This window comes from Phascolarctos cinereus, unplaced genomic scaffold, assembly GCF_003287225.1.
Source record: "Phascolarctos cinereus isolate Bilbo 61053 unplaced genomic scaffold, phaCin_HiC Scaffold_5;HRSCAF=322, whole genome shotgun sequence".
NCBI lineage: Eukaryota > Metazoa > Chordata > Mammalia > Diprotodontia > Phascolarctidae > Phascolarctos > Phascolarctos cinereus.
In genome coordinates, this window is record NW_027555958.1 from 26,096,145 (window position 1) to 26,118,901 (window position 22,757).

At 41.2% G+C, this 22,757-nt stretch overlaps 1 protein-coding gene across 2 annotated transcripts in view; it reads right to left on the bottom strand.

Annotated features, from left to right (window-relative positions):
* The window catches only part of CALN1 (calneuron 1), a 468,953-nt gene that overhangs the window by 11,250 nt on the left and 434,946 nt on the right, over positions 1-22,757 (bottom strand). For both annotated transcript variants that reach the window (XM_078154728.1, XM_021007064.2), the window contains exon 5: positions 16,617-16,773. In XM_078154728.1, the coding sequence (XP_078010854.1) occupies positions 16,617-16,773 (157 nt within the window). The remainder of the gene's footprint in view (positions 1-16,616; positions 16,774-22,757) is intronic.

The following is a 22,757-nucleotide window of genomic DNA, read 5'->3' on the forward strand; positions in this document are numbered from 1 at the left end:
AGTCACTTAACAGCTCTCAGCTTCCATTTCCTCATCTGTGAAATGAAGATAATAATAGCACCTCCTTCACAGGTGAAGATGAAAGGAAAGAATATGTGTAAAGCACTCTGTAGACTTTAAAGGGTGATATAAGAATAGTGAGGATTTTTGTAGCACCTCAAGTTTTATGAAGCACTTTACACATGTTCTCCCATTTGGTCCTCACAATACCTCTGGGAGTAGTTGCTATTATTATCCCCCTTTTGCAGATGAGGAAACCAAGGCACACAGAAGTCCAGTGACTTGCCCAGGGTCATAGGGCTGGCTAGTGAGTATCTCAGGCAAGATTGCAACTCAGGTCTTCATGTTTCCAAGTCCAGGATGCCATCCATGGGGCAACTGCTATTGGTGCCTAGAAAGGACCTTAAAGACCATTTACCAATAGCTCTTTATTCGACAGAGGAGGAAATTAAAGCCCAGAGAGGTCAACACAATTTTTATTAGGCACCTACTGTATACCAGATACCACTAACCTGGGGAGATACAAAGACAAACCAAACCAAAGCAAAACAAAAAGAAACAATCCCTGCTGCCGAGGATGTTATGTTTGATCAGAGGAGACAGTGTGAATATATGTATGTATGTATGTACCGATGTACCTTAAATCTAATCTTCCATTTTACTGATGAGAACATTGAAGCCCAGAAGAGTCAATTAATTAACTTGCCCAGGATCTAACTGCCTATCAAGTGTCTGAGCAGGTTCAGACTCAGTGTCTTTTTTTTTTAAATATTATACTCTGTTTGCTATACCATAGTGTTTCTAAGAGAGAAAAGTGAGAGATAAAGATGGGTAGTTTATATGGGGCCAGTTGAACAGCAAACTGACCAGTTGAGATCAAATGACCTCTGAGGTGTCTTCCATTTCTAATGTTCTGTGATTCATCCAGGGTAGATGTATGTAAGGGTGTGTGCATGTGTATGCGAGTGTGTGCGTGTGGGGGGGGGCTATATGTGGGAGACTCTGAGTCAGCAAACTCTAGGGTAAAGGGAACCTCAGTGTGTTAGGACTGGAAATAAGAAAGATTGTATAAGGGGTTGGGAAGTCAATCATTTGCTGGTGATCTCCTCTTACTTCTCACATAGTATATACCAGTAAAAAGAGCTGTCATGTAAGAAGCTCAACTTTTATTTCATCCGGGGTATCTGAATTCTAGGCACTTCATGATTTCTATTTTAGGAAGTAATGGCCTATGGTGGTCCAAGAGGAGCAAGGAGGTGGGGCCCATGACAACAGTGTGACAATTCCAAATTTCAACACCATGAAAAAGAAAATCCCATATGTGAACATTTCATTCTCTCCCTTTGAAATGGTGTTGGTGAAGGAGGCAGCATGCTGTGGTGGAAAGAAACTGAGAAGCCAGTAGACCTTCAGTTTCACCAAGGACCTCAACAAAAATTCATTAGGTACCTACTGTGTGCAGAGAGACCTGGGCTTTAATCCTAGCTTTGTCACTAGCTAAGTGACCTTGGGCAAGTAACTTGACTTACTTAAACTAATGGACATTGGTTTCTTCCTCTGAAAATGTGATGGTTGGAGTAGACATTGTTTTGAAATTAAATTTTCTTCTTTTTTATTATATATTTTACAATCATCAGCAAGCATTCCAATATTCAAAGAATAATAAAAACAAGATTACTTAGGAAATTATGAACTTCTGTTATTTTTTTTAATTTTTTGTTTTTAAATATATATTACATGTAGTATATTATTAACAAAATTGCCCTATTTGTTTTTGTATCCTTTTCTGAACAGAGACTACAACTGTAAAAAGATCTTTTATCTCTGGCATTCTAAGAGTCTTTTATCTCCATATTCGTTCTACTTAAAAAGAATTCAGTCTTGAAAGAAAGACAAGACAGAGAGAGAAGGGTCTTCTATCTTTCCTCTCATGGCATGATGGCCTTCATCTTTAAACAAACTTCTTCTTGCACCCTTCAGTGCAAAATGAGCAGTCTTGTTCACCCACCCCATCTTTCTGACTGCTCTTCCCCAGGCCCCTGCTCTCCTAGCCACTGAGCACAGCAAAGGTGCCATTCTATGCTCCCCCAAGGTCAATGACAGATTAGTAATTCAATTGCCCGCCATTTGTTTTCTGTTTCCCAGCCACTATGAACATATTTATAGCTATACACACATGTATACATGTGTAGCTATACATATGTGAGTACATGTGTAGAAGTTATTATGTTGATAATAGAATATATATATATATGTACACCTATATACATTTATATTCAGAGCTCACTTGGCTGACAGAAATTCTGTAAGCTAACCAATCTCTGTTTCTGTCATGGCTTACATAATAAAGTTTCTCTGCCTGACCTTTGAAGCAACTAGGTGGCTCAGTGAATAGAATGCTGAACCTGAAGTCAGAAAGACCTGAGTTCCAATCCATCCTCAGACACTTACTAGCTGTGTGACCCTGGGCAAGTCACTTAATCTCTGTTTCCCTTAATCCACTGGAGAAGGAAAAGGCAATCACTCTAGTATCTTTACCAAGGAAATCCCAAGGACAGTATAGGCTGCTATAGTCCATGGGGTCATGAAGAGTTGGATGTGACTGAACAACAATCTGACCTTTATCTTTACTATGTAGATATAGTCCTGGGACTGGATAGATTATAGATATAGATATAGATATAGATATAGATATAGATATAGATATAGATATAGATATAGATATAGATATAGATATAGATATAGATATAGATATAGATATAGATATACAGATATATAGATATAGATATAGATATAGATATAGATATAGATATAGATATAGATATAGATATAGATATAGATATAGATATAGATATAGATATAGATATAGATATAGATATAGATATAGATATACACACATATATACATATACACATATTATATATATATATATGTATATATATATATAAAATACATTATATGTTTCTATAATTACATATGAACCACAGTCATTTTACCATGCTGACACAAAAGTCTGGAGAAATGAAAAGAAGAAAAACTGGGGAATGGATCACGTTTGGCAGGTCAATCAAGAAAGTTCAAATCTAACTTTCAGGTAGAACAACCTTTATAGGAGTCATTCCGAAAACAACCCAAAGTTGCTAATCTCCTTCTGATTCCAGTGGTTGATTAAAGAGATGGCTGAGCTGAGGGGAGGAGAGTGGGAAGAAAAGTAAATGTGGAGAAATCTCCTACTTGAAAAACACCAAGAAAGCCAGGTTACAGCCCACAAAACCTTGCTGTGGGGAATCCTTGTGGCTGCTTTCATAGAAAAATTATTCTGAGTTCACAAAGAGGGGAAAGGTCAGAGGTAGCTGGAGCTCATGGAAGTGAGCTTAGCTTCATTTCTGAGGAGGAGGGAACCATTAAAGTCATAATGCAGCATTTTTGCAGACAGGACAAGTGCCATCAATTATCTGTAAGGTAAGATGCGCCCAGCAGGCCCTCTTTTGAGGTTCTGAGAAGCTGGAAGAGGGATAAGCTCATCTCAATCCACCATTTGGTAGCTTCCTATTCTAACTGATTTTACTGAAGTTGTAAGAGAATGGAGAAGCTGCCTAAACTAACCCCTTCATTTTCAGATAAGGAAATTGATGTCTGTTGAAATTAAGTGATTTGATCAAGGTCACACAGGTAGTAAGTGTCAGAACCAGGATTTGAACCCAGGTTTTCTGACCCCAAATCCAATGATCTTTGACATACCACATTGCCTCCTATCAACACTGTATAAAGTGGGCATCCTGGGACAAAGGCCAGATCATCCCTCCCTAGTTCTACTAGGAAATTCATTATTGAGTTTCCTGTTGGCCTCTCCAGTCTGAATGGAAGACATTTGTTGGTTCCAAGTCACTTGATGAGAACTGTTATGATATCAAATATGAGGTGAAATTGGATTCCTGTTACTGAACATTAAATTTGTAGATGTCTTCATAAGCAGAAGTAGGAATGGCTTTGATTAGCTAAATCCTCAATTTAAACACAAGTGCTCTAGTTGATAGTATAGACCATGCTCAAATTCAGGGGTTCTTAGCCTGGGGTATGTGAACTTAAAAAATATATTTTGACAACTGTTTTTCTATAAGATTGATTTCCTTTTAATCCCAGATATTTTGTTTTATGCACTTAAAAACTTTATTCTGAGAAGAGGTCCACAGGTTTTTCCAGCCTGCCAAAGAGGTCCAGGACACACAAAAAGATGAAGAACTCCTCCAGGGGACACACTGGTTAATAGCTGCTCTATCTATATCAACCTAAGCTCTGTTGATGGTTGATATGTCTTAATCTCTCTTAGCCTCAGTTTCCTCATTTGTAAAATAGGCACAACACATTATGTTGTGGTGCATAGAATGCTGAGGACTTCAGATTTACCACCTACTGTGTGTGACCCTGGGCAAGTCACTTTCGCCCTCTCTGGTACTCAGTAATCACAGAAGCGGGCTCTCCACAGTGGACGGTGGCAGTGACGTATTATGTCCTTTTCATTTCAATGTCATCATCGAGGAGGAAATGCCCAAAGTGCATAGCAGGAGCATCACTTCAAAGTGCCAGGCCCCAGGCCAGGCTGGGTCAGGCTGGCACAGCTCAAGTCATGACAGGCGCCTTTCAAACCTGCAGGAGACGAGCCCTCTACTTCCCTTCCCTCCCTCTTTTTTTTCCTTCCAACCTCTCCACTTGTCTTCCTTCTCTCCTTTCCATCCTTCATCTCTGCCTTTCTTCTTCCTTTCCTTGTTCTCTCCTTTCTTTCCCTCATCTCTACTTGTCTTTCTTCTTCTCTTCTTCATTCTTCCCTTTCCTTCCTCCCTCTCTTATTGTCTTCCTTCTTCACTTTCTCATTCTCTCCTTTCCTTCCTCTCTCTCTACTTGTCTTCCTTCTTCTCTTTCTCATTCTTTCCTTTCCTTCCTCTCTCTCTACTTGTCTTTCTTATTCTCTTTTTCATTGTCTCCTTTCCTTCCTTCTTAAGATCACAGATTTAGAGCTTGAAGGGACCTCAAAGGCCATCTAGTCTAAGCCTTCATTTTTACAGATGAGCAAACTGAGGCCCAGAAAGGTTAAATCATCTGCTCAAGCCCTGTCCCCTTCCGTCCTTTCTGCCCAATTTTGGTTGGGGCAGAAGAAAGAATGCTGGATTTGGAGTCAGAGGACTTGGGTTCATATCCCATTTGTGTGACGTTGGACAAGTCACCTCACCTCAGTTTCCTTATCCGTTCAATGAAAGGGTTGGACCGGGTGGTTTCTGGGGACCCTTCAGATCCAAGATCTAGGACCCTACCATCCACAAAAACACATAGTTCTTCTGTTTTGACTGTGGGTGACTTGTAGGCATTGATTTGAATAGTGTTTTAAAGAAAAAAAATTCTGTTGCTGGCCAGTGTGCTAAAAGAAGGAAGAGGTAACTGATGGGAAAGGTGTGCTTGATCATGAGGTCCAGGAATCTCTCTGCCTTGAGAAAAGACATAAATAGTGTGGGTTTGGGGGAAGGGGATCATTTGGGGAACAAATGAGTCTTTGGCTGATGTGACAGAGAGTGACAGATGGCTGTCTACAATCTGCAACTCACCATGGATTATGTGGTAAATAAATCAGTGGCCAGCTTGATCAATCTCAATGTATAGTCTAATTTTTCATAAGGACACTTAATAAAGAGCAGTTGACAGAGAGGTGCCAACAGGGCAGCTGATTTGTGGGAGTCCGCAGACCTGAGCCAGAGGAATCAGATGATAAAATCACAAATCAGTCTCTGAATGGTAATGAAAGGATGCACCTTGCAAAAGAAAATGGCTTCTGACTGAGAAGCTGCTTGGTGTTGAAAAGAACATGGCAGACTCAGGGTCAAATGAGCCAGCTTCAAGAGAAGTCTTAGCTCAGATGCTTATGAACTCAGTGAACTTGGGGCATCATCTCACTGAGCCTCAGACTTCATCTGTGAGAGAACATTAGTACTCAGACTCTTAGTTTTTTTTTTTTTTTGTGAGGCAGTTGGGGTTAAGTGACCTGCCCAGAGTCACACAGCTAGTAAATGTTATGTGTCTAAGGTGGTATTTGAACTCAGGTCCTCCTGATTCCAGGGCTGGTGCTCCATTCACTGCACCACCTAGCTGCCGCTTCAGACTCTTTATGGGATGGTTTTTTTTTTAAATTAGAGAACGCTATGAAAATATGGGCAGCTAGGTGGCATAGTACATAGAATGCTGGGCACTAAGTCAGGAAGACTCATCTTTCTGAGCTCAAATCCCACCTTGACCTCAGGGTTCTGAACTACAGTGGGGTCAGCTGATCAGGGATCATCACAAAGTCTGGCACCAATGTGGTGAATTCCCAGAGTTGGGCAGGAGGTTGGGGAGGGGGGATATCATCCACTAGGCTGCCTAAAGAAAGAGGAACTAACCCAGGTCAGAAATGGAATGAGTCAAAGCCACCATGCTGATCAGTAGTGGGATTGAGCTCACAAGATGCCAGTGCATTTTCAGCCTGAGTAAGAAAGCAATCCAGTCTTAAAAGAAGGAAAAAGGAAAGAAATTGTCATTAACGCTTATGGGGCATTCATCCGGTCACTGGCCCATCTTGTTCTCATTTGCCACTCATTTTTCTTTTATATGTGAGATATCAACATTAATACAGTATAAATAACCAACCAACATGAAGGAATTGCCTCAAAATGCTGAACTCTCTGGTATTAATAATAATAAATGGAAGGCAGTGGGATGTGGTGGATGGCATGCCAGCCTCAGAGTCAGGAAGCCCTGAGTTCAAATCCTGCCTTTGACTCAATGTGGTGCAGTGGAAAAGAAGCTAGCCTTGGAACCAGGGGACCTTGGTTCAAATCCTACCTCTGCTACTTTTACAATCTTGAACAAATTCTAAGGAGTTTGGTCAACCCCTGGGCCTCACGAATGGCCTCTAAGGCCCCTCTGAGCTTTAATTCTTATGATCCCCTTTGCCCTTGAAGTCTATTCTGCGGTTGAATCCTAACAGTTCTAGGCCTTGCCCTGACGCTGACTCCTGAGGATCTTTCCATGTGGGCCTTTCTCTCTGCCCTGCAGCCAAACTCCCAGTATGTCCTGGCTCCCTTAATTGGGACGTGACCTCTCCAAGAGCAGGGCACCTTGCTTCCTCTTCCTCTTCTCAGTTTGTGCCTGACGCCTCATAAGCGACTAATCAATGTTTTTCTAATCCATTCCATCCCATGACCTTACATCCATGAGCAAGGCCCTTCTGCACCCCTCAGAGCCCAAGGTAATTCTAGAAGGCTGCAGAGAAGGGGCCCAGATCTACACTGGGCAGAGGGAGCTCCTGGCCAGGAGAATGAAGATTGTCCTAAGCCGATGAGATCACAGGCCTGGCCCAATATAACAATACTAATAATAGGAATATCTGACATTTACAGAGCACCTTTAGGTTTGAAAAGCTTTCGACATACATTATTTCATTTGACCTTCATAACAACCCTGCGAGGGAACTACCACAGTTATTATTATTTCCAGTTTATAAATGGGGAAACAGTGTGGGAATGGTAACAGAGGGTCCAGGGCCATAGAGAGTCAGATGGAACAAAAAGAATAAAGCCTAAATTCAAACTTAGGTCCTCTGACTCCACATAAAGTACTCTTACCTTCCACTAAAAAATCAAAATACATATGTATGTATACATATAGACCGGAAGCTCATAGCATCATAAATTCTGAGGTGGAAGGGACCTTAGAAACTTTCACGTCAAATCCTATCATTTTACAGATGAGGAAACTGAGGCACAGAGCCATGAAGTCACTTTTCTGGGGTCACCCAAGTCATAAGTATCTGAGACAGGATTCAAACCCAGGGCCTCCTGATTCTAAGTTCTGTGTACTTTGTTATACCAGATTTCCCCTAAATAGTCAGCCAATTTCTCTGGTGGATCCATACTCTCATCAATATGGATACTTTTTTTCAATGCTGCAGATGACAACCCATACATGATTGCCTGTCTCATGTGACTTTGGTCTGTAACCTTCCACACATCTGCCCCAGGAACCGGGCCTCCACCCCCTTAAACGTCTTTTCCATATCACATGCCCTGCCCCTACATTTTCTACCTCCCTTTTATGTGGCATTGCTTCCCTCCTATCCCTATTAGAATATAACCTCCTTGAGGACAGGCACTGTCTTTGCCTGTTTGGATCTGGCACACTATGATTAAGTAAACACTTAATAAATAGGCTTTTTTTCTGTCTTCCATCCTTCCTTCCTCCCTCCCTCTCTCCCTTCCTCTTTCTTTCTTTCTTTCTTTCTTTCTTTCTTTCTTTCTTTCTTTCTTTCTTTCTTTCTTTCCTTCTTTCTTCCTTCCTCTTTCCTTCCTTCCTTCCTTCCTTCCTTCCTTCCTTCCTTCCTTCCTTCCTTTCTTTCTTTCTTTTTTCTTTCTTTCTTTCTTTCTTTCTTTCTTTCTTTCTTTCTTTCTTTCTTTCTTTCCTTCTCTTTCCTCCTTCCTTCCTTCCTTCCTTCCTTCCTTCCTTCCTTCCTTCCTTCCTCTTTCCTTTCTTTTCTTCTTCTTTCTTTTCTTTCTTTTCTTCTTCTTTCTTTCTTTCTTTCCTTCTTTCTTTCTCTTTCTTTCTTTCTCTTTCTTCTTTCTTTCTTTCTTTCTTTTCTTTCTTCTTTCTTTCTTCTTCCTTCTTCTTCCTTCCTTCCTTCCTCCTTCCTTCCTTCTTTCTTTCTTTCTTCTTTCTTTCTTTCTTTCTTTCTTTCTTTCTTCTTTCTTTCTTCTTTCTTTCTTTCTTTCTTTCCAGCTTCCTTCCTTCCTTTTTTCTTTCTTCCATCCATCTATCTATCTATCTATCTATCTATCTATCTATCTATCTATCTATCTAACAAGAAGCCTTCCATAAGCTCTTAAGATAGCATAGATACTTCTGAGGGACCCAGCCTGTCCATTCTCATTATGTGATCAGCTCACTTTTTCCCGATGACTTCTCTCGGGTCATTTTTCCTTCATAACTCTTCATTTGTAATGTGTATTTGTTAAACCTATTCACACTCACTTGGGCTCCCATTGCCCTTTGGGTAAACTCAATCTCAATTCTTTAAGGATGGTATTGCTCCAAGACATATAACAAGGCAAGGCAGGGCCACAGGCATTTATGAAGCACGATGTTCCAGGCGCTGTGCTGGGGCTACAGCTGCAAGTAATATGAAAGACAGTAATATGAAAGGAGTTTGCATTCTAATGGGGGAAGGCCACACACAAAGGGAGGTGAAAGAGGAGAAGAAGGTCCTGGTGGGAGGATGGGACACATCATTGAAGTCCATAGTGAGAAGCAGAACTGGGAGGGGAACAAAGGATGGCCATCCTGAGCCCCTCCTCAAAATGGAGGTCCTGAGAGTAGCTCAACATTAGGAAACAGGGGCCAGCATGGGCAGCGACGCTCCAGAATGAGAAGGCCAACATCATGGGAAGAACTTTGGTATTAAAAAGATGGCCTTCTCGGGATGGAAAACGCTGTCCACATCCAAAGAAAGAACTATGGAAGTCGAATCGCTATCACTTATTTTTACCTTATGTTGAGTTTTGTTTCATCTTTCTGATGGGTCCTTCTATTGGTTTTAATTTTTACTTACATCTTCACTAATGTGAAAATATGTTTAATGGGTATGTAAATGTAAAGCCTATATCAGATTGTGTGCCATCTTGGGGAGGGTGGTGGGGGAGGAAGGGGGAGAACAATTTTCAACTCAAAAGCATATGGACGTGATTGTTGATAAATCAAAATAAATTAATAAAATTTTTTAAAAAATCAAAAAAAAGATGGCCTCTTGTGGGTCATTAAGGTAATTTTTCCATTTCCTCAAAGCAGTCCGACTCCTCTATAGTTCTGGGACCAGCTCCTCATCCATTTGCTGTGTGATGTATGTGTATCATGCATGTGTGTTTATGAACATGTGTGTTCATAGGCACCCACACAGAACTGGAACGCGAAGGTGCATCTGCCATCCTCAGACTGGCTTGGCCCTCTCAAAACTGCCGTCTATGTTCTTTGTATGGATGAGCTATAAAACTCTATATGTGCATGTGGCCATCCCTGCTAGATCAGAGGAGGGGCTGTTCCACCTTTATCTTTCTATCCCCTAGGACACAGTAGGTGCTTAATAATGTTTGCTGATCAATTGATTCACAAGATGGCTACTGAAGGATTTTTTTCACCTACAGAAACTCTCAAAGACAACATGCTAAGTCAGGGGGGCCACAATCATAACAGCAGCTGGCTGGTACAGTGAGTTGTAGAGAGATGTTCTTGGAGTCAATAAGAGCTGAATTCAAATCCAGTCTCAGAAACTAGCTGTGTGACTTTGGGCAAGTCATGTAACATTTCTTAGTCTCAGTTTCCTCATCCATAAAATGTAGATAATAATAGCATCTACCTCCCAGGGTTGTTGTTGAAGATAAAATTAAATATTTGTAAAAATGCTTTGTAAACTTTAAAGTTTATATAAATGGTAGCTATTATTATTCATGGTGATAATTGTTCTTAAATTTTTATTGAACATTATGTCTGGGCTTTTGTTGCTGTTATGGTTATTATGATTCACTAAAGGTAATCAGATTTTTATACTTCTGTAAGACCCTGAGCTTAAGGATCCTGGGGGGAACCCTACTAGGCTATCTTAGTTTCCCATATGATACTAGTATAGGGGTGGTGGACCTGTGCTAGGATAACGCTTAATGGAAGATGGTTTGAGCTGGCTAAAGACATGCAGAAGAGATGAAAACCCTCTCACTGGGAAGATCAGATCAGGCCACTATTTAATCATTATTCTTTTTAAAAAATTTTTTGGCTAGGCAGTGGGGTTAAGTGACTTGCCCAGGGTCACACAGCCAGTAAATGTCAAGTATCTGAGGTTGGATTTGAACTCAGGTCCTCCTGATTCCAGGGCCAGTGCTCCATCTAGCTGCCCCTTTAATCATTATTCTTTAAAATTTACTCCATTTTTGTTGATGTCTTTGATTTTTATATCACATTGATTTCTCAGTATATGCCTCCTTCACCCCATCTAGCTCTCTATTCTTGAAACAAAGATTTTAAAAGGCAGCTAAATGGTGCAGTGGATAGAGCCCTGGGCCTGGAGTTAGGAAGACCTGAGTTCAGATCCAGCCTCAGACACGTACTAGCTGTGTGACCCTGGTCAAGCTCTGTTTGCCTCAGTTTCCTTTTCTGTAAAACAAGGGTAATAATAGCACCTACCTGCCAGGGCTGTTGTGAGGATCAAACGATAATCGCAAAGCCCTTAGCACAGTGCCTAGCACATAGTAAAATGCTATCGAAATGCTAACTACTGTTATTATCATTTTAAAAGAAAGAGAAAAAAAGCGAATTTTCAAAACTAGCTGACACAGTGATCAGCTCTGATCATAAATTCAGTATTCTGCACCCAGAGCCCTCTCAGAACACTAAGAAGTAGGTTTGCCAGGAGAACAAACAAGAAAACAAAAAAGCCCTGCTATTCTCCCAAAGGAATCAAGTTTCCTCAGGCTGGATTTTGTATTTTTGTTTTTTATTTGGTAGCTGATCTGTGATTTCATTGATATAGGGAGCTTTTAGTAACAAAATTCCCTTTACTTGTACTGTTCAGTAGCTGCTCTGTAACTCATGCTCTTAGAGAGTTTCCTGGGGCCCAAAGAAGTTAAACAATTTGTTCAAGGTCACAAAGCAGCCAGTATGTGTCAAAGGCATCCTTCAAAATCCATTCTTCCTGATTCCTCATTATTCTGTCTAGTCAGTACCCCATTCAGCCTCTGAATTTTATGTTTATTGTGCGTATATCTTGTATTTATTTATTCATATACATACTGTCCCTCCAGTGTAATATAAGCTCTTTGAGGGCCATTTTGTTCAGTCATTTCAGGCTCTTTGTGACCCAGTTTGGGGTTTTCTTGACAAAGATACCAGAATGCTTTGCCATTTCCTTCTCCAGCTCGTTTTACAGCTGAGGAAACTGAGGCAAATAGGATTAAGTAACTTGCCCAGGGTCACACAGCTAATAAATGTCTAAGGCTGGATTTGAACTTAGAAGATGAGTCTCCCTGACTCTAGGCCTGGCACTCTATCCACTGCACCACCTAGCTGTCCACTGGTTACCTTTAAGGAGTTGCAAATGACTGAAGTACGCAGTCATCACATTAAATGTATTATCCCCAGGAATTTAGAGGGATTTGTACAAGGAACAACAACTTCTGGTTGCCACCCATTGATAGGACATCATTCATTCATTCAAGCTACATTAATTCAGAATTTAGGATGATTGTGTTAGACCAGGAAGGGGTCTTGGAAACCATCTGGGCACCCAACCCTTTCAATGAACAGTGGCAACTCAGGTCCAGAGAGGGAGGGACAACACCCAATGTCAAGCAGCTAGTGAGAAGTAGGGTTGGAATTGGGCCCTACATACTCCTGACTCACCCTCCAGGGCTCTCTTCCCTACGTCACTCTCTATTTGCCAGGCAAAGTCATTGTGTGAACAAGATGGCAGGGGGCATGTTTAATCTACTTAAGAAGAACAAACTGTTTCCAAGTAGCTTGGCAGCCCTGTTTGCTGCTAACAAATATGATTTTTCCCCCAAAAGAAATAATGTTTAGCATATTCATTTAAGCAGGACCAGCAGGACCAGCAGGACCTCAAGTTGGAAGCAGTTTGTTAGCCATCAGTTTGTGGCACAATGTGTACCTTGCACACAATAAAAGTACATTTTAATAGCCTTTAATTCAGACTTATCTTTAGCCCAGACTGGCATTTCCTTCAATTAATCAGAATCAGTGAAGTTTTTCTGGACGAAAGGTTACCCTACCACCAACTGCCCATGGAGAAAACTTATTACTCTAGAAGCTTCACTTATCCTCTTCTCTGCAGGCCTTTCATTGAGCCTGGATGCCAAACCATTCCCACATTTTTTGTTTATTTGATTATTTCAGCATCTGAATATGGGCTAGGATTGGGAACCCCAAATAGTTCTGTCCAATTTTCCTCACACTATAGCTCCATTTGGAGCTAATTCTACCTAGAGTTTGCTTACTCTATTCTTTTCTTTTCTCTTTCCTTTCCTTTCCTTTCCTTTCCTTTCCTTTCCTTTCCTTTCCTTTCCTTTCCTTTCCTTTCCTTTCCTTTCCTTTCCTTTCCTTTCCTTTCCTTTCCTTTCCTTTCCTTTCCTTTCCTTTCCTTTCCTTTCCTTTTCTTTCCTTTCCTTTCCTTTCCTTTCTTTTCCTTTCCTTTCCTTTCTTTTCTTTTTTGCTAGGCAATGGGGTTAAGTGATTTGCCCAGGGTCACACAGCAAGTGAGTGTTATGTGCCTGAGGCTGGATTTGAACTTAGGTCCTCCTGACTTCCAGGCCTGTGCTCTCTCCACTGCACCACCTACCTGCTCCTTGGTCTTTTCTTATCTGGGAATTCTGCTTTTGGGAAAGAGATCATAGCTAGAGCTGGAAGGGACCTCGGAAACCATCTAGTCTAACCTTTTATTTTACAGATGAGGAAGCTGAGGCCAAGAGAGATTATGCTGCTATCTGCCCCAGGTCATGTCCAGCCCTGGTCTCCTGCTTCCAACATGAGCAGTCTCTACTTCCTCATACTTAGCTGCCTATAAAGTTGCTCCTCTTTTGGGCTTTGGTACACTCTGGATGCCGCCCCTGTGAAGTGGCCACCAAGAGTAACTTTGGCATCAATTATAACAATTAAGAAATCATTGGAGAATTCCATTTAAAAATTTAATATTTGGCTTCATTCAAAAATGTTTCCAAATTGCTAGAGAAAGAGAGCATTGAATTCATTTAAGAAGCAAACTTTAATCAGGTTGAAAAAGAACTCTGAAAAGAAAGAACTATGGAAGTCAAATCGCTCTCACTTATTTTTATCTTCAGTTGAGTTTTGTTTCATCTTTCTGATGGTTCCTCCTATTGGTTTTAATTTTTACTTACAACTTCACTAATGGGAAAATATGTTTAATGGGTATGTAAATGTAAAGCCTATGTCAGATTGTGCGCCGTCTTGGGGAGGGTGGGGAGGAGAAAAAGGGAGAAAAATTTTTCAACTTAAAAGCATAAGGAAAAAATAAATTTAAAATTAAAATTAAAATTAAAATTAAAAAAAAGAAAGAAAGAAAAAGAAAAAGAACTCTGAGTATTTTGCCATGTTGGTGATGGGCAGGATGACCTTGGTGACAAGGACTTTTATAGGAGCCCTGAGGTTCAAAGGATGAAGAAGTTAATGACTTGGTTGTCAAGTAAACCCTCTTGATTGAAAATAAACAAACAAACTAATGCAGGTGGGAAAAAATGGCATGTGGAAATATGTAGTATCCTAAATAAAATCTCAAATTTATATAGCATTTACAGATTTACAAAGCACTTTACACAATGATTTTATTTACTCCCCTAGGAAATTTTGAGGATACTGTTAAATTATAGCTTTAGGGAGGGAAAGATCATAGTCCAATTCTTCATTCTTACAGATAAGGAAATTGAGGCCCAGAGATCTGAAGGGACCTGCCCTAAGTCACAGTTGAGTCCATGTGTGATTCTGGGATCTTTTGAATGAGCCCTAAGAAAGCATATGCAGGTGCTCAGAAGAGAAAGATACTTTTATCCAGATGAAAAAGAGACTTGGGGGTGCCTGGAGAAAATCTTAGCCATTGGCTGGATACCACTGGCCCCCATCTTTCACCTAATGGTTACTATCGGAATCACAGACGTAATGCTTAAGAGAAAACAGGCTCTTGCGTTTCTAGAGCTCGTGAAATCCTGCTGCTGAATATGTGACAGCACAGACTAGGCGGGTTGCATGAAGAGGGCATTTCCTACAGGAGGGGATCAGCAGAGGTTTTGGGAGCATCGTCCCCTTGATTTTCACTAGCATCTCAAATAGCATGTCCAAAAGAATATGCTTCATTTTTTTTTCCAAACCACCTCCAAAGTTCCCAGTTTTTGCAAGGGTGGCACTTTGCCCAAGTTCACCACCTAAGCGATCCCTGTCTTTTCTCCTTTCCCCACCCTGCCCCCAAATCAGTAGTCAGGCTTGGTTGACTCTATCAGCTCTTGCCTCTGTCCCCTCACCTCTCACAGCCCCCCACTCCCCAGCTCTGGTCCTCATCACCTCTCACCTCTTCCTAACAATCTCCTAATTGGTCTCCCTACATCCGACCTCTCTCCCCTCCAATCTCATCCTCCACATAGCCACCAAAACAATCTTCTGAAAGTACAGGCTCCTCCACGTCACACCCCTGCTCAGAAAACGTCAGTGGTTTCCCATTGCTTCCAGGACAAAATGAATGTTTCTCAGCCTGACATTTAAGGAATGGCCTCTACCCATGTTTCTCTTCCTCTTCCTCAAGACCAAGCGTGGTGCCTAGCACACAGTATGCAATCAATGAATGCTTATTGATTGGTTATTTTGCTGCAGGGCACCATGGTGAGTCAAGGGGATAAAAAGGATGATAAAATGTAAGTTCTCTGAATGCAGGAACTTCGTCACTTTTGTATTTGTAGCCCAGCTTCTTTCTTTTTTTTTTTTTTTGGCTAGGCAATGGGGTTAAGGGACTTGCCCAGGGTCACACAGCTAGTAAGTATTATGTGTCGGAGGCCAGATTTGAACTCAGGTCCTCCTGAATCCAGGGCCGGTGCTCTATCCACTGCGCCACCTTGCTGTCCCCGTGTGGCCTAGCTTCTAACGTATCACTTGGCCCACTGCAGGCGCTCGATAAATGCTTTTTTCATTGCCTGGTTGTTTGTTTGATTGATAATTTTGTAAGCTCCTTGAAGGCAGGAACTGTCTTTTGCCTTTTTCTGTATCTTCAGTGCTTGGCACAGTGCCTGCTACATAGTAGGCACTTAGTAAATGTATATTGAATTGAACTGAATTGAATCCTTTCAGCTAAACTGGACTCCTAATCATTCCATGAGTTCAGCATTGAAGGAGACAGACAGGAAGTCAGTTACTAAATGCCTGCCTGCTTTTATGCGTTCCCAAAGGTCTTTCTATCTCCCCCCTCCTTTCCTCCTCTCCCAATCCTTAACTTTCTTCAATGATCCTCTCGGGCACCAGCTGTAGGAAGTTCCTTCTTGTCCCTGCCATTGTTTCTGTCTTTGAATCGCTATTGCCTTCACCCAGAATGATGCCTGACACATAGTAGGAATTTAAGAAATCCTAGTTGATTGACTGACTGATCGTTCCTGGAGCACTTTGCCTGGATCTCTCCTTTGTTTTTTTCCCCTCCCTTCTTATCTGTGTACATGCTGTATCCTGCCAGGAAAATATAAACTGCATAAGGGCAGGAACTGTTTGGTTTGTATCTTTGTAACCCTGGTGGCTCCTTGCACACAAGCTATGCTTGATAAATGGGGAATTGAAAAGGCAGGAACTGGAATGGGCTCCATACCTCTGAAAAGCAGATGTCTTAAGTAATTTCAGTTTCCTGCCTTGTGGCTACAGTAAAAAAAAAATTTCCTGGGGTAGGGGGAGACTACAGACATTCTTCATATACCAAAGTCAGGGCAGCAAGTATCTGCCCACCTAAATTCTAGATTGGGTGGAGGTGGGTTTGCAGTGGACCGGCCAAGGGGACCTACCTCCTTCAAACTCTGTCTGGCAGTTTCCTGAGTTCTCATTCAGGCTCTCTTCTTCGTTGATAATAATGTTTTCAATGTCTTTCATCGTGAGATGATCCCGGAATGCATGGTACAGGATATGCTTTAGCTCTTCCAGAGTTATCCTTTGCATGTCAAACTGCGGAAACAGAGAGAGGGTGAGGTGGCCTTGAGCATGACCAGTGCGTACACAGGTACATCTTGTCCCTTTGAGGCAGCCGAGGTACAATGAAGTTAGGCATCCCTGCTCTGAGTCCAGCATTTAATACAGTGGCTGGCATGTACTAGGCACTTAATAAATACTGATTCGATTGAGCCTGGAATCTCATACTTAGAATCAGAAATTTAGAGCTTGGGAGGACCTTGAAAGCCATCCAGTCTAGTCCAAACTCTCATATTTTACAGATAGAAACTGAAGTTAAGAGAAATTAAGTGATTTTTTTCCAAGGTTACAGAGAAGTATCAGATATACTATCCAATAATCATAAAATATAGTCTGCTAGCTTATTTTTCCTTTTAAATAGTATTTTATTACATGTAAAGATAATTTTTAACATTCACTTTTTTAAATAAAATTTTTAGTTCCAAATTTTCTCCCTTCCTCCCTTCCCTCTATCCTCCCTAAGATGGAAAGCAATTTCGTATAGGTAATATGTGTGTGTGTGTGTATACATACATACATACATACATATATCTATATATCTATGTATCTATATCTATCTATCTATATCTATATCTATATCTATCTATCTATCTATCTATCTATCTATCTATCTATCTATCTATCTATCTATATCTTTGCTTCTTTTATGTAAACATTTTCTGTATCCTGATCCTGCTTCTAATATAGAGAGGCCATGGATTAGCTGGAGATACACAAAAATTTATATTAGTACAGAGAACCAAACCTATGTGTCAATTTTTTTTAACTGGGGGCTCTGAGTTATTGTGATTGTATTATTAACATTTCATCTGATAAAAGCTCTATAAAATACCAGAGAAGTGGAACACATGGACCCAAGGACCATAATATTTTCCCTAGGTTATAAAGTGAGCTAATTGTTGAAACAAGTTGAGGCTGATTAAATCTCCTGAGATAAGTAGGTTAGAAAAGAGAGGGCAATTGCTGAATAAGACATGATACTAAATCAGTACCAGGAGCAGAAAACTTGGGAAGGATTCAGCTCTATTCCTATCTGACAAGGAGGAGGGAGGAGAAAGGATAGATTACTGACTGGAAAAATCTATACTCTGCTGAAACACCCAATGGAATTATACTGAAAATTCCTGGCCCCCTTCCCTTTCAAGTTGAACTCTTTGTTTAAACAAAGAAAAATAATAAAGCAAAAGATCCTTATCTGATTATCTCTGACAAAGTACAGAATATGGGCAAGTCTGTCCTAGTAATTCTCCTGTCTCTCTGAAGAGAAGAGGGAGGGAGACATAGCTCATTGTTTGCTCTCTAGGGCCATTATTGGCTTTTTAATTTCTCAGAGCGTGGTTTTCTTTTAGGAATTTCCCCCCCATTCACATCACTGTACTTATCAAGAGGCAGTATGATCTAGCAGACAGAGAGCCAGCCTCGAGTCAGGCAGACTAGGGTTCAAGTCCTACTTCTGAGAATCTTGGCTGTGTGACCCTAAATAAGGCATTTCTCCGACCAGTGCTTCACACAACTGAGACTATACTTTGGAAGACTCGAGAATTGTGATTGATGCAATTCCTGAGCAGTTTTTCAGAAGAGTGCTGATGAAGCATACCATCCACCTCCTGACAGAGACGATGGACTCAAGATACACAATGGAGCCTATAGTTTTGGACATGATCAGTGAGGGAATTGGATTTGTTTCAACTGCATGTTTGTTACAAGGATTTTGTTTTTCTTTATTTTCCATTGTTGGGGTAGGGAGGAAGAGAAATGGGAGGGAGAGAAAACAAATACTTTTTTATTGAAGATTTTTTTAAAGACTATAAACTACAGAGCAGATAATAACTTGTATCGGTAGAGGGAGTTTCCCCTGCAGAAATTCCCTATCCCAATGAAACGACACGTCAAGACAAAAAAAAAGAAAGTAATTATATTATACTTTTAGTTCTACTTACTTTGTTCTGACTTGGTTCCCATAAATCTTCCTATGTATATCTGAATTCCTTATAATTGTCATTCCTTATAGCACAATAATACTCCATTACAATTCGTATGTGACAGCTTGTTCAAGCCATTCCCTAATTGATGGCCACTCAAAGAATGTGCTCTGAAGCTACTGTCCATAAATCAAATCCAAATTCTCGCCTAAGTGGAAGGGAAGTTGGCAATTTAAAAGACTCCTAAGAGGAGGAAATCCTTTTAAAATGGGTAGGGGAAAGAGCGGGGCAACTACATGGCTTAGTGGATAGAGTTCTGGGTCTGGAGTCAGGAAGACCTGAGTTCAAATCCAGACTCTGACATTGACTAGCTGTGTGACCCTGGGCAAGTCACTTCACCCCGTTGACCTCAGTTTCCTCATCTGTAAAATGAGCTGGAGAAGGAAATGGTAAACCACTCTAGTGTCTTTGCCAAGAAAACCCCAAATGGGGTCACAGAGAGTCAGAAACAACTGAGGTGACTGAACAGGTAAAAAGGGTATTGAATTTAGTCCCTCCTCTGCCACTAACTTGCCCCATGATCATAGGCAGGTTATTTCTCTTTGGCCCTCAGTTTCTTCCCCCATAAAACGAAGAGTTTTACATATGAATACATGTATGTATACATATAGAGTATGTACACACATAGAGTACATATGAATACGTGTATGTATACTCTAAATCATGGGTTTAGAGCTGGAGGGCACCTTAGAGGTCATCTAGGCCAACCTCCCCATTTCACAGATGAGGAAATTGAGGACCAGAGAGGTTAAGGGATTTGCTCAAAGTCACACAGACAGTAAGTAGCAGAGCTGGATTTGAACTCAGGTCCTCTGACTCCAAATCTCAGACTCTTTCTGCTGTACCATGTTGCCTCTCCAGGCTTCTCTCAGTGCTAATGTTAGAGTCACTCCTTCAGTAATAATAACAATATTTATCTAGGGCTTGATGATTTGCTAACAGTTTACCTACATGCTTTCATTAAATCTTCACAACAGCCTCATGAGGTAAGAGAATATTAGGCACAAATTCCATAGCTTATGTGGACTAGCCCTAAATCTTGTCCCTTCCAGATCTAAATCTATGATCCTGTTTGAATTTTTACTCACCTTTTATGGATGAGGAAACTGAGGCACAAAATAGCCCTTGGTTTCATAGCTAGTCTCATCCTGGAACTTCTCTTAGCACCTGGGACCTCTTCTCCCTAGAATATTCAACTACCCACATGGCTGTCTCACCCTAGAGGATCCCCCAGCCAGACCCTGACCCTTTCTCCCACTGGTGAGTTCCTACCAGGACCTCCATTTTGTGGAGGAGCCCAGACCTTCATTCCTTCCACCCCTGTATCTGCTCTTGACCTCAAAACCATGCCCCTGGTGGGCTTCCTGCCTCACTGCTCTGCCTCTCCCCTGCCCTGCTTTTTGGCTTTCTTTTGTGTGTTGTTTTTCCCCCAACCTCCTTGAGGGTTGTCTTTATTTTTGCTTGTATTTGTATCCCCAGTATTTAGAAGGCATCTGGTAATATAGTATATAATAGTAATATATAATGTAATAAAATATATATAATATAATAAGCACTTAAATGTATTCTTCCTCCCTCCTTCCCTCTCCCTTCCTTCCTTACTTCCTCTCTCCCTTTCTTCTTTTCTCCCTTTCATCCTTCCTTCCTTTCTTTCTCCCTTCCTTCCATCTTTTCTCCCTTACATACTTCCTTCCTATCTCCCTTCCTTCTTTCTTCCCTTTCATCCTTCCTTTTTCTCTCCCTCCCATCTTTTCTCCCTTCCATCTGTCTTTCTATCCTTCCTTTGTGTCCTTCCTTCCTTCCTGTCTTCCTTCCTTCCTTCTTTCCTTCCTCCCTCCATCCTCCTTCCTTCCTTCCATAGATTTATGATTCTATTATTCCATGACCTCTAAGGTTCCTTTCAGTCTGAATCTATGATTTAAGTTACTTAACCTCCCTGGACCTCAGTTTCCTTCTCTGTAAAACCAGGGGGCTGGATTAGATGGCTTCTGAGGTCTCTACTAGTTCTCTACCTATACTCCTAGGACAGTGTGAACTGCACAAGCCCCTGAGGCATTACTGTTTTGTGGACAGCAGCCTACATCTTCAGACTTCCTCCTCCAACCCTTTCCTCCCCTCTTCCCCCTCCTCCTGTCTTTCTCTATAAAGCAATTCCCACCTTGCTTTCAGCCTGCATCTCTGTTCAGCAAGATGAAAGGTGGGTTACCCAGACTTGTTGGCAGGTCCAAATGAAACAAGTTCAAGTCCATTTGCACAGAGAAGGAGAAATGAAGGAGAGTGGTAAGGTGGAGACTCCCTAAGCTGCCTTTTCTCCCAGGCAAAAATGGAATTTGAAGCTATGTGCCAAGTCAGGCCAAGGATGCTCTGGGTCCAAAGAGATCTGGGCCAAATCCTCACCCAAGCTCAGGTGGTGCTGATCTGCCTTTTAGATTTAATGGTGGAAAGTTCAGCAGTCAGCTTAGGGGAATGCTGGAAGGTGGGGGGAGGGCTGTTGAATGGGGAGGCATGTCAAAGTATGCTAAAATTCATAGCAAGGAATTGGGACCTAATGACAAAGAGGATTGGGAACCAAAGAAGACTTCTGAGCAGAGAATCCTCATGGCAATCAAGACATAGTGGAAAGAGCATCAAACTCATAATGGCTTTCATTTGCCAGAATCACCAGGTTGGGCAAATCAAATTAGGTGTTAGGCAGTGCTAATGTCTCTGAGTCTCTGTCTCTTCATCAGTAAAGCAGGGACACCTACAGAATCTAGCTGACAGGCTTGTGATCAGAGTAACCTTAAGAAAATCATTTCACCTCAGTTCTTCTATACAATGAGTGGATTGGACTAAGGTCTCTCCATAATAACAGCCAGCTATGGCATTTTAAGGTTTACAAAGCATGTTCTATACATGCTATCTCATTATCTCATGGCCATCCTGTGAGGTAGCTGCCATCATCATCCTGATTTTACACTTACTAGTTGGGTGACTCTGAACCAATCATTTAACTTTTCTCAGCCTCAGTTTCCTTATCTGTAAAATGGGAACAGTATCAGCACTGACATGACAGGATTGCAGTGAGGATAAGATGAGATAACACATATGGAAAGCGTTTTGCAAAGTTTAAAGTGCTATATAAAAGCTACCTATTATTATCCCTATAATTAAGGGGTATGGGCTTATTACTAGATATGGCCCTTGGAACAAAACACAATGCTCCAGATATGGTCTGAGCAGGGGATGGTACAACCTCATCCCGGAGGCTGTGAGCTGTTGATGACAGTTGAGGTAAGCATTAGCATTTTTCACTGCAGCATCTCACTGATGGCTCATATGGAGCCAACACCCCTTCATCTTTTCCCACACCAATGGCTCTCCCCCAACCTGTGTTTGTGACATTGATTTTTTAAAAATCCACATATATAACTTTACATTTGCCTATATTAAATTTCATATTATCAGATAAAGCACACTATTTTACCCACTGGGGATAAATTAATTAATAAGGATCTCTTGGGTGATAGGCATTGGGGATACATAGCTTAAAAGGAAATATTTCCTGCCTTCAAGGAGCTTACATTCTACTGGGAGATGACATGTTCACAGACAGCCAAATACAGCATACATGCAAAATAAAGGCAAATGACTAGGGGTTGGGGCCCCACATATTTTCTTAGTCCATGACATAGGGTTCTTGCCTTTAGCCACCAGAGAGATTTCTAAGCTGGCCCAGAAATGTTGCTGGCTCCCCAAGGGTCTCCCTCACAGATTCAACAATGCATGTCTGGTTACTCAATGACACTCCCACCCCCATTTTATTTTGTTTCCCCTCTGGGCAGAGGATCATATATTTAGAGTTGGAAGGTGACCTCAGAGGTCATCTGGTCCAACCCCCTCATTTTACAGATGAGGAAACTGAGGCTTGGAAATTAAGTGATTTACCCAATACACTGAGATTTCATGGCGGGCCTAGGATTTGAATCTAGGTCCTCC